The 12720-nt window shown below is 35.7% G+C and overlaps 1 protein-coding gene across 6 annotated transcripts in view; it reads right to left on the bottom strand.

Moving 5' to 3' along the window:
* The window catches only part of LOC138306911 (dynein axonemal heavy chain 1-like), a 126839-nt gene that overhangs the window by 53765 nt on the left and 60354 nt on the right, over nucleotides 1–12720 (bottom strand). For all 6 annotated transcript variants that reach the window (XM_069247488.1, XM_069247505.1, XM_069247522.1 and 3 more), the window contains 21 exons: nucleotides 12388–12596; nucleotides 11962–12133; nucleotides 11478–11669; nucleotides 11181–11300; nucleotides 10881–11006; nucleotides 10525–10674; nucleotides 9412–9585; nucleotides 9030–9308; nucleotides 8750–8881; nucleotides 7405–7650; nucleotides 6782–6931; nucleotides 4692–4852; nucleotides 3616–3841; nucleotides 3279–3474; nucleotides 2820–2971; nucleotides 1944–2143; nucleotides 1632–1776; nucleotides 1259–1417; nucleotides 907–1038; nucleotides 535–708; nucleotides 141–320 (listed from right to left, as the gene is read on the bottom strand). In XM_069247488.1, the coding sequence (XP_069103589.1) occupies nucleotides 141–320; nucleotides 535–708; nucleotides 907–1038; nucleotides 1259–1417; nucleotides 1632–1776; nucleotides 1944–2143; nucleotides 2820–2971; nucleotides 3279–3474; nucleotides 3616–3841; nucleotides 4692–4852; nucleotides 6782–6931; nucleotides 7405–7650; nucleotides 8750–8881; nucleotides 9030–9308; nucleotides 9412–9585; nucleotides 10525–10674; nucleotides 10881–11006; nucleotides 11181–11300; nucleotides 11478–11669; nucleotides 11962–12133; nucleotides 12388–12596 (3675 nt within the window). The remainder of the gene's footprint in view (nucleotides 1–140; nucleotides 321–534; nucleotides 709–906; nucleotides 1039–1258; nucleotides 1418–1631; nucleotides 1777–1943; nucleotides 2144–2819; nucleotides 2972–3278; nucleotides 3475–3615; nucleotides 3842–4691; nucleotides 4853–6781; nucleotides 6932–7404; nucleotides 7651–8749; nucleotides 8882–9029; nucleotides 9309–9411; nucleotides 9586–10524; nucleotides 10675–10880; nucleotides 11007–11180; nucleotides 11301–11477; nucleotides 11670–11961; nucleotides 12134–12387; nucleotides 12597–12720) is intronic.

The following is a 12720-nucleotide window of genomic DNA, read 5'->3' as shown; positions in this document are numbered from 1 at the left end:
TGTGAGAACCCACAAAACAATCAAGGGACACAGTAAAACAAAAATCAGAGATTTCAAAACAAATTTTCCTTTCTAACAATTGGGATTTTATATACTTTTTCATTTATTTTTTACAACATATGTTAATATTTGAACTATACCTTGTATGGGATATCAGAGTACTCCATTAAAAACATCTTCAGCTGGCTCACGCAGATACGCAAATCACCATCAGTAAACTCGTATGGAATGTTGAAACCAAGAGCTCCAAACTTCCTCCTCTCAATCACCACACCATGATAGACACAGAGTGAGAACAGCAGCATTTTAAATGTTGGTGTCTGAAATCAGATCAATTACACGTTTCAATATGTTTAACATATAATGTATTGTTTTAAGCATATTATTGTTTTATGAAATGAATTTGATTAATAAATAAATAAACAAAATTCAAATTTAAAATTCATGAAATCTAATCAATTGGTACTAATAATCCATTAAGTAAAAATAATAACTCTAAATGATATATATATAATATTAAATCGGAATTCAAACCTTATCCCCACAGGCATTGAGCATATCGTCTGAGAATCCTGTGTAGGACTTGAGTAGGTTGGCCTTTAAACCACGTGGTGGCTCCACGGTCATCTTGGACCCATTCTGCAAGATGTAGACTGGGAACATGGCACTCGGCATACTGGTCAGCCATAAACGGAAGTCTCGGTGCACCTGTACCCAGAAAAACAATTTTAGTGACACTATATATACTGAAGTGCAGAAGAAAATGCAGAAATTTTCAATTCTATATGTCTCTTTGTTGAAAGTATTAAGTTCTTTCCAAATTTTCTTACATTATTTCTCTTTAATATCATTTATCTAAACAAGTAAATACTTCATATACAAAAGGAGATATCAATGTGTACAAACCTTATCTGGGTCTATCTGTTCGATCAATCTCTCTAGTGTGGGCATCCAACTGGGGGCCAAGTGACAGTTCTGGAAGAAGACCCATTTACCTCTCTCCATAGCACTCCTCATCATCGCCTCAGCTCGGGGACCCTACAAACATCACAATGAGCATTTGTATAGTAAAAGCCAAGTAAGCAATGAATCAAACATATATATTAACATCTATATGATAAATGTTTATTAAGCTCTATTTAAGCTATAATTTTTACAATTACATTCCCAAACTCTTTGGGTTATCAAGGGATGTCAATTACCTGTGAATAAATTTCATAACAGTAATTAGCAAACCCAGAGACATTTGTTCACTCACCTGGCCTTGACCTAGAGAAATAGCACTTAGTTTCTTTGTGAACCTCATTTCTTCTGCGAACTTATACAGATCAGCAGCAGGATCGGTACCCGTGGACAGAACGAAGATGAGCGGTGTCGTAGGGGAGGAATCCTTGTACACAAGGTGAAGGTCAGCTGTCTGTAAGTAAAATATCAAGTTCATGTTGATACTTTCTTTGTGTGAAAGGCTTATAATAACAAAATTAGAAATTTTCAAGAACAAATGAATTTTGGGTTTTTTTTGTAACGCAATCAATTTATTCATCCATTGGTTTGAATTTTAACCTACCTGTTTTAATGTACCTATTCATTGCATAACCTGGTAACATATATCTATTTATAAAATGACCTACCTGTGGCTCTATAAATCTCTGGCCAAGGTTACTGGCCACATATTCCTGCATGGCATTGGTTATTTTATCAGGTCGCAGACACTTCAGGACAATCATCTTCTGGAAGGAGTCTAAGCTGTCATTCCATTCTCCTGGCAAATCTTCCCTGTAAGACAAAACGATGATCCTCAGAAATTACAGTAAATTTCATGTGGAATAAAAAGGAATATCACATCGTGTATTGGTATGATCAGGTAGGTATGACCTTGACATTTAGTGTTATAGTCCAGTAAGTGATAACACAATGCAAATTGTAAATTAAATTGTTCCTACTTGTGTGGATCACTGCTGTCAAAGATCCTCTTAAAACCATCTACATTGTTCTTGAAGTCATCAGCATATGTTTTGAATTTGTCGAGGACTCCAGTGGTAAGGATATCACTCCAGGATCGTGCTGATATCCACTCAGGAGCTGGGTTGTCCAACACCTTTGGTTTGATAATGCCACCCGCCAACATAAAACGCCATTCATCCTACAGACAAACATTGTAACATCATAAAACAGGATTCTCATCATCAACATCATGTGATCATTCAAGATAAGGTTAATCTACCATATTGATGTCAGAATATGTTCTACGATAACAAAGTTTCAGGACAATATCTACCATATTGATGTCAGAATATGTTCTACGATAACAAAGTTTCAGGACAATATTTACCATATTGATGTCAGAATATATTCTATGATAACAAAGTTTCAGAACAAAACCTACCATATTGATATCACAATATGTTCTTTGATAACAAAGTTTCAGAACAAAACCTACCATATTGATGTCACAATATGTTCTATGATACCAAAATTTCAGAACAAAACCTACCATATTGATGTCACAATATATTCTAAGATAACAAAGTTTTAGAACAAAACCTACCATATTGATGTCACAATATGTTCTATGATAACAAAGTTTTAGAACAAAACCTACCATATTGATGTCAGAATATATTCTATGATAACAAAATTTCAGAACAAAACCTACCATATTGATGTCACAATATATTCTAAGATAACAAAGTTTTAGAACAAAACCTACCATATTGATGTCACAATATGTTCTATGATAACAAAGTTTCAGAACAAAACCTACCATATTGATGTCAGAATATATTCTATGATAACAAAGTTTCAGGAACAAAACCAACCATATTGATGAGTCCTTTGTTCATCTTGATTCTGGTGCACAGGAGGAAAGAGAAGAGCAGTTTGTGTTTCTCAAACAGGGAGCGGCACACATTACTGTACAGACTGAAGGTGAAGTATTCATTGATGTTCTTCACTCTCTGGGGAAGATTGTCTGCAAATTCAAAAAAGTTTTATTTTAATTCAAAAGAAATAAAGACTTAATTGTTGCTACCACAAAAATATACAAAATCACGCTTTTTGACCCCAAATGTTTTTGGAAGAAATAATACATGTGACTTTGTTTATAAATGAAACTTTAGTCACTGTAAATGTGTGCTACAGGGCTTGTTCCTTGCTAACACCTGATTGAATAATTTAACTTTTATAAGCAACTACTGTAACTTTACCTTATTTTCACACAAAGAGGAGAACAGATGGCACACAAATGTTTAACTTAGATGGAGCTCCTTCTGTATTACCTGCTCGTTCTGCATGTGTGATTCCACCAAGGAAAATGTTGATGAACCACTCGAGGGAGTACTGGTACATGGGATCAATGTTGGCCATGTCAGCCACACAGAAGAACAGTATCTGTGTGTTAACAGCGACAGGAATGTACTGACTTCTTGTTACATCAATGTCCTTCTCAGTCTGCTCAGCTACGATCACCTTTGCCTATAACAGCACATTTGTTATATCACTACACAATTTAGGAAAAATGATATCTAAAATCAGAGGCTAGTTTAAAATTGTGTATTACCTAAAATCACACATGACATGATATTAACTAAAACCTGTTGGCTGTTCAGCACTAACCTTGATTTCCTGTGATTTAATCTTGGAGGCCTCCAGTGTTGCAATGAGGTCGACATCGTCTACAGGGCTACCTTCTGAGGTACTCAGCTTAAACAGGATTTTATCCTCAATCTCTTTCAGTTCCTGCTTCATCTTAGCATTACTGACAATCAAATGGTTCTTGGCTTCCTCTAGATCAGGTCTCTCTTCAGCCACCACGATACCCAACATCTGGTCTTCAAGGCCACTGTGGGAGGGTAAGGTCAAAGTCATTTAACTTTAATATCTGATAAGATTCTTTACTCCGAATTAATCAATAGGTCAATATATGACATATAACTTTATATTTATCTAGATGTTTGGCTACTAATAGGTCAATACATAACATGTAATTTTATATTTATCTAGATGTTTGGCTACTAATTAATAGGTCAATATATAACATGTAACTTTATATTTATCTAGATGTTTGGCTACTAATAGGTCAATACATAACATATAACTTTATATTTATCTAGATGTTTGGCTACTAATGTCAATATATAACATGTAACTTTATATTTATCTAGATGTTTGGCTACTAATAGGTCAATACATAACATATAACTTTATATATATCTAGATGTTTGGCTACTAATGTCAATATATAACATGTAACTTTATATTTATCTAGATGTTTGGCTACTAATAGGTCAATACATAACATATAACTTTATATTTATCTAGATGTTTGGCTACTAATAGGTCAATATATAACATTTAACTTTATATTTATCTAGATGTTTGGCTACTAATAGGTCAATATATAACATGTAACTTTATATTTATCTAGATGTTTGGCTACTAATGTCAATATATAACATTTAACTTTATATTTATCTAGATGTTTGGCTACTAATGTCAATATATAACATGTAACTTTATATTTATCTAGATCACAAATTTGACTGGTTTCCCAAAACATTAAATATAAATTAAAGGAAACAATCATAATGTCTGCCAGAATTCACAACTACACTGTGTGAATGACAAAGTTAAAGTCTCATCACAAGATTATAACTCTAACAGTAAACAGAACAACAATGATTGGTTGTTACCTTGGTGACAGTGTGAAGTTGACCAGCGTGACCTTTGTTGAGACCTCTGGGGTGTAGTGAGGATTGGGAAGTTTGGTAGTGATGTAAAACTTAAAGTCGTCGTGGTAAGGAATCACAGCATCACCAAGCTTGATTACCATACTTCCTTGTTGTTTGAAAACCTGAAGAAATAAAGTTATAGACAGGAAATGATAACAACAAAATCACAGCAATTTGGCTAGCATATCACAGACCTGAAGTCGTGTAACTCAGTCAGGAAAAAGACACAAGTTAGATGAAAAAAGGTTGCCTACTGTCACAATATGCTGAAAAATAAGGCCACACCAATTTGAAAAATAGTTCTTCAGGAATTTGAAATTAAAAACTGGAGCAAGAGGGTGGAATTTTTTTTAACTTTTTTTTTCTTCATTTTTTTTTTCTTCCTTTTTTTCACTCAGATCAGAGAATATTCGCTGTTTTGAGCAGTACACAAATCAGTCTTTTTGTCTTATTTATTTTTATACATTTAGTACATTCCTTCTCACAAACATAAACATAACGATTATACATATGCACACACATCCTCACATATAACATCACACCCATACTATTTCTATATCAATGCCCACACCCCTCACTCTCCCTCCTTTATACTCACCACCACATGTATGTATATATGGTACACACAGACATTCATCACACTATTACCCCACCACTCACACACAGATGCATCCTCATGAATGCAAAAGACACCCACCTACACACCTTCAGACACACTTTCACCCGTACGCCATCACACAATCACTCACGCATACGCAAGCACCCACACCCACACACACACCCACACCCACACACCCACATTGTTGTTTTTGAACTTTTTATATCTCATTTTGGGAGAAATCAGAGCGAGCAGGATGTAAAATGCTATATTTCAATATATGTAGGATTTAACAAGTTCCAATTCATTATATTTAGGTGATATTTGTACTTGAAATGTTTTGCTAGCTTTTTATAGTAGTAGAAATGAATATAAGGGTAGTTTATAATATTCTTGTTGATCTTGTATGTTCACATCATATGACATCTACATTGTCAATATTGTCAGTTTTATATAACATCTAAATAGTATAAATATAAAATAAATATTTAGGATGGGGTGGTAATTAATTATCATTTTAACTATTGCTAAACATCATTAAATAAATCTCATGCATGTCATAGGAAATTGAAGTTGTTTCACTTAGAAAAAAATGTTAACAACCAATTTAGGCTAGATTTTCATTTTAAGCCCATGCATGGACTTAAAATGATTCAGATATTTCTCCGATATATGATTCAATAATAATTGATGTTTCTCATGTAAGTTTCACTTAACTGTGACAATACCACAACAATATTAAATATTATAAAAAAGCACCCCTCACTAATCTACAATTATGATATGATATTTTAATGAAAAATAACACAAACAATTAACACTTAAAAATAAAAAAAAATAAAAATGTCCGCTTCATTTATCACCAGAAGGCTTCAAAGTAAGTGAAAGTGTTTTTCTTGTGTTCATCATAATACCAAATGCTAATTTTCTACAAGATTCTAGGCCTAAAAATATATAATAATCAAGATCGTTTTCTCCCGATTACGTGCTAATTTCCATATATTCAATGATTTTCATACCAAACTCATCATATTATTTTACGTCATATAATGAGAAGCAATTTCGAAACAACCTTTAATTGGTGGTTTTGAAGAATGCAATGTTATCATACGTTCAAAATATCACCGTCAATCACTGTCAACTCTAGCAAAACATTGAAAGACATCTTCTGCCGTGCAGAGGACGTCCCCTGTTCCTGATTTAACTTTCACAACAGAGAATTTTGTCTTTCCTATTGCTTTACTTCGGCTATAAAATTACATTTGTAGAAAGCATGTTTACATCCCACGCCATTGATGTTTTTCTTTTGTTTTTCGATCGATTCAAGCGTTTATGCAACCAAAATAGGAGAAAAATAATATAAAACTTAAAATTTGTTCGTCAAAATCCGGAACTCGGAAAATAGCAGCGGGATTATTTTTTTATATATTTTTTATATTTGATGATGCTGTACCTGTTTGAGAAGGATAGGTTCCAATGCTGGGTCAAGCTCTGTACTGATGTTCTCCAGTAGGCAGGGTTTACCAAATCTGATGGCATTCTCCAAACTACGTAGGAAATCTTTATCAGACAACTTGATCACATCCAGAGTGTTGTCTTTCTCCTGCAATAACAAGGTCACAAAATTATGTTATTTAAGTGTACAGGCAAGGATTGTAATCCAACAAGGATCATAATCCAACAAGGATCGTTATCCAACAAGGATTGTAATCCAACAAGGATCGTTATCCAACAAGGATTGTAATCCAACAAGGATCATAATCCAACAAGGATCGTTATCCAACAAGGATTGTAATCCAACAAGGATCGTAATCCAACAAGGATCGTTATCCAACAAGGATTGTAATCCAACAAGGATCGTAATCCAACAAGGATTTTAATCCAACAAGGATCATAATCCAACAAGGATTTTAATCCAACAAGGATTTTAATCCAACAAGGATCATAATCCAACAAGGATTGTAATCCAACAAGGATCGTAATCCGACAAGTATCGTTATCTGACAAGGATCTTAAACATTTCAGAAGTTAAAGTCATGTACAAAGTTGAAGACAACTTAATGTTGGAGTACATACCATGTTTTTAACCCATCTGTTGGCCTGGCCCTGAGGATCAATGAAGAGTGGCCACCTCTGTGCATATTGGACAATGACACCATTCTCCACAGACAAGTTGTCCTTGGGTAGACCAGCAATCTGCCAGCTCCGGATTTTCACTGGGTCACTAAGACAAGAAACAATGGTAGGATCTTCTGTCCTCGGTACTTTGAATTCATCTAGCTTTACTACCCACTCCTTCTCCATGCTCTGTCTGTATTCACCCTAAATAAGATAATGGAATGTAATGTTTCCCACTCTTTGTGTGCCCACTGACACTTAGGGAATGTAATGTGTCCCACTCTTTGTGTGCCCACTGACACTTAAGGAATGTAATGTTTCCCACTCTTTGTGTGCCCACTGACACTTAAGGAATGTAATGTTTCCCACTCTTTGTGTGCCCACTGACACTTAAGGAATGTAATGTTTCCCACTCTTTGTGTGCCCACTGACACTTAAGGAATGTAATGTTTCCCACTCTTTGTGTGCCCACTGACACTTAGGGAATGTAATGTGTCCCACTCTTTGTGTGCCCACTGACACTTAAGGAATGTAATGTTTCCCACTCTTTGTGTGCCCACTGACACTTAAGGAATGTAATGTTTCCCACTCTTTGTGTGCCCACTAACACTTAAGGAATGTAATGTTTCCCACTCTTTGTGTGCCCACTGACACTTAAGGAATGTAATGTGTCCCACTCTTTGTGTGCCCACTGACATTTAAGGAATGTAATGTGCCCCACTCTTTGTGTGCCCACTGACATTTAAGGAATGTAATGTGCCCCACTCTTTGTGTGCCCACTAACACTTAAGGAATGTAATGTTTCCCACTCTTTGTGTGCCCACTGACACTTAAGGAATGTAATGTGTCCCACTCTTTGTGTGCCCACTGACATTTAAGGAATGTAATGTGTCCCACCCTTTGTGTGCCTACTGACACTTAAGGAATGTAATGTTTCCCACTCTTTGTGTGCCCATTGACACTTAAGGAATGTAATGTGTCCCACTCTTTGTGTGCCCACTAACACTTTAGGCACAACTTTCTTAAATGTTATACAACAAACTTGAAGTAATTATTTTTTATTTTTTCTTCACTTCTTTTAAAATAGATTTTTTTTAAAATTTCCTCTAAAAATAGCAATTTGTAATAACAAAACATTAGTATCTATTAATAATTGCAAAAAAAGTTGTAATGGATTTATGTTACTGAAGAAGATTTCACATAAGAATATATCTATTGTGAAGGACGAAAGATAAATCATCTAACCAGAGATATGACTAAAGGCTTTACAGTATTTCAGATTTCATTATAAGGATATATTTACTGTGAAGGGTCCAAGATAAGCTACATATCCAGCAGACACTAGAACATCCCCAACATAGTTGTCAATGATTTTCTCCAGCCTAAGTACTGACTCCTTCCATCGCTCCTTCTCATCTGCCAGACCGCCAATCAGCTAAAATGAATGAAGCTATTAATTTGAAGGAATGAAAAATATTTTTCTCTTATTCATTATTTTTTTACAAAACAACTACAGAAATAATTTACTCCTAAAAACAAGATAAAGAAATTTTGCCGATGCCAGTTTATGATGATAAACTGACCTTGTCTGCTCTGCCGAGTCGTCCTTCACACTCAGTACATTTGTTCTCAAGTTCTTCCTTCTTGCGAACGCAGTCATCATATTTGGCCTGTAGAGTGCGGATACCCTCCTGTACATCGTGGAGTCGAGCCTTGGCCTCGTCTAGAATCTTCTGAGTTATGGCCAGTTCTTCCTGTGCCACTCTCAACTTCTCCCTTTTAGGGGCCACTCCCTTAGCAACGAAGTGGTACTTGTGCATGGCCCTGACCCACATACACAGAGAGGTACATGCTTTAGATACCTGTATAATACAGACAAAGATACTCAAAATCAACAGAAATTGGAAAAAAATACCACTTGATACCTAAAGATGTTATTCAGAGCAAATAAACATAATACTTTACCTTTGCAATAGCTGCTGGTGTGAAGTTCTCATCGTCGATGTATGACTGGATCTTTTTGATGGTATCATCACCGATGTTGTCCTTGTCGTATTTAAACAATCCTTCTAAGAACTTGCCAGGGTCGCTGAGCATACCTTTACCAGGCTCCCAGTAGTCATCAATTTTCTGACCAGGCTATAAACAAATATAAGCATAACTAATTGACAATTACATTGAACTTGGTCAGAACTGAGATTATAATTACCTATCTGATATTTTTCTCAAAATCTCATGTTAGAATACAGAAGATAACCATCGAGTATCCTATTCTCATCTTTTCTGGCCAGAATACAGATGACATTGATTAAGCATCTGATACTATTCTCATCTTTTCTGGTCAGAATACAGAAGATACTGATCAAGTATCTGATACTATTCTCATCTTTTCTGGTCAGAATACAGAAGATACTGATTAAGTATCTGATACTATTCTCATCTTTTCTGGTCAGAATACAGAAGATACTGATCAAGTATCTGATACTATTCTCATCTTTTCTGGTCAGAATACAGAAGATACTGATTAAGCATCTGATACTATTCTCATCTTTTCTGGTCAGAATACAGAAGATACTGATCAAGTATCTGATACTATTCTCATCTTTTCTGGTCAGAATACAGAAGATACTGATTAAGTATCTGATACTATTCTCATCTTTTCTGGTCAGAATACAGAAGATACTGATTAAGTATCTGATACTATTCTCATCTTTTCTGGTCAGAATACAGAAGATACTGATTAAGTATCTGATACTATTCTCATCTTTTCTGGTCAGAATACAGAAGATACTGATCAAGTATCTGATACTATTCTCATCTTTTCTGGTCAGAATACAGAAGATACTGATTAAGCATCTGATACTATTCTCATCTTTTCTGGTCAGAATACAGAAGATACTGATCAAGTATCTGATACTATTCTCATCTTTTCTGGTCAGAATACAGAAGATACTGATCAAGTATCTGATACTATTCTCATCTTTTCTGGTCAGAATACAGAAGATACTGATCAAGTATCCTACTCTCCTTTTTTCTGGTCAAAATACAGAAGACATTGATTAAGTATTCTTTTCTCACCTTCTCTCCAGGAACCTTCTTGGGTTTGATGGCCTTCATAATACACACGGCCTCCATCACCATCTTGACACCATCTGGTGGTCGGGTCATGGCACGCACTTCAACCACGTCATTCTTGTTCAGGGACTTCAGACTCGCCACAGCAGCTTCCTGTACGGGGTCAAAGGTTAACAAGGTAATGACAAACATAGAGGTAAAAGGAAGAGCACATCAGATAGTCTCATCAGCACAATCTTTTTTTATCTTACAATTCACAATTTCATTGTAACTAGCATGTGTGCTTACAATGTAAATCCTACATATTTAAACCTTCTTAAGTTATGAAATGACATATAAAAGCTGAAAATAAGACCTACCAGAGCAGGAAGGGCCTCGTTAAGGTCCCTCTGCGCATCATCAGCGATGGCTTGTGTCTCCTTAGCTTTGATTGTAGCTGCCTCTTCCTCCTTTGTTACTGTCTCCATGGTTTCATTAGCGACCACCTGGAAATAATCAACATTGCTAATCATTATTAATGTTTGTTTGGTGTATTATTGCCCTATAGCAAGGGTAGTTCTAATTAAGGAAGCTTCCTACCTCAACAACATACAAGGAATGAATGAACTAATACAGAAATAACTTCTGACAAGAGATGTGGACCTGGACATATAACTTACCGTATCCTTGGAGATTTGCTCCATAGTTTGGATGGACTCCTTGACAGCATCCTCCAGAAGGGGTTTCATAGTGGCCAGTTCAGATGACAGTTTGTCAACCTCATCCGCAGTAGTCAGCAGCTGTGAAATGTCAAGGTTGTGATATTATTCCATAACACCAAAAGGTCAAGGTCTTGTTAGAATTTAAAATTAAATAACAATTCAATTAGTTAAGTTTGAACAAGTTTACTTATGTTATACTATGATAACATGTCCCATACATCAGATCTACTATGTTCTGTATTAATGTAAACATACCTTATCCAGACCAGTTTTGAGACGTTTGCGCGCTGTGCTGAGTTCTGTTTTTTTCATCCCGACAAGTTTGGAGAAGATGCTGAGCAGTTCTAGGTAGCTTGTTGGTGTGACGTAGTTGTGACGAGACAGCTCCGACAAAAATTTGTGCGAGTGCGTCGTCACGCTCATCTGTATTTCCTGACACATAATCACCTACAATAGGAAAAAACAAACAATTACTGACTTCTGATAGGGTTTGTGGGTTTAACAATCTCAAAGGTAGATAAATAATAATAATGTGCCTTTCTTCAACCACTTCAGTTGCTTACTTCATCTTGTGTGTGTTTCTATGCCTGCATTGGCATTTCTCATCATTTAGGATTGCTTCAGTATTTTCTTTTTATCAATATAGGATAATAAAGATCACATTTATGATATCATTTTACCAGATTTATAAGACGTCAATAAACACTGTTGTTATGTGAGAGCCTGGATCTGGCCTTACCAAGCCTTCCATCACTTGATCTGTGGTATCTAACTCTGGAATGTCAGTGAGGAACCTCATGGCTACAGAACGCAAGGCATCAGCCGGCCACTCACTGAACCAGTCGATAGTGCAACAGTTGACCAGGGCGGGGAACATTCTCAGTCGAGCTCGGAAAACTTCTCCCAGAGGACTGCAGATAGATATCATTAGGTGTAATCACAAAACAAGTTCAGTCCAAGTCAGTAGCAAACATTGGACTATTCTAGTTCAGTCCATTACATATCATAGGCAAATAGTTACAAAATGTTATGGAAAAACTGGTTTTATGAAATGGCTATTCTTAAATAAAAATATTTTTCCTTTTTCTTTTCATCATTAACCTTTATGACCTTGTCAAGGACCATACTGACATGTAGTTTTACATAAAGGGTGATAACTCCTTACCTCATGGTGATGACGGTATGAAGGTTACTGCGGACACGCTTGGTGTAACAGGCGAAAAGGTTAGTTTTGGTAGGCTGTAGTTGTAGATCCTGGACGATAGGTTTCATGGCCGTGTAGATCTGGTCCTGCTCGTCAAAGCCATAGATGTTGGGGACATCACCAGCGTTCAGGATATTGTTCAAGTCCTCAAGGAAGGACTCGTTCTTAATCTATAATTAAACAAGATCAAAGCTTCATTGACTTTCTGGACAAACATAATACTATAAAAGATTGTCTACTCAATGTTTCACTGATTGTTTTACATCCTATTTAGTTATTTATGGATATGCCAGG

Source organism: Argopecten irradians, chromosome 1 (assembly GCF_041381155.1).
Source record: "Argopecten irradians isolate NY chromosome 1, Ai_NY, whole genome shotgun sequence".
NCBI lineage: Eukaryota > Metazoa > Mollusca > Bivalvia > Pectinida > Pectinidae > Argopecten > Argopecten irradians.
This window is presented reverse-complemented; position numbering and strand designations above follow the sequence as displayed.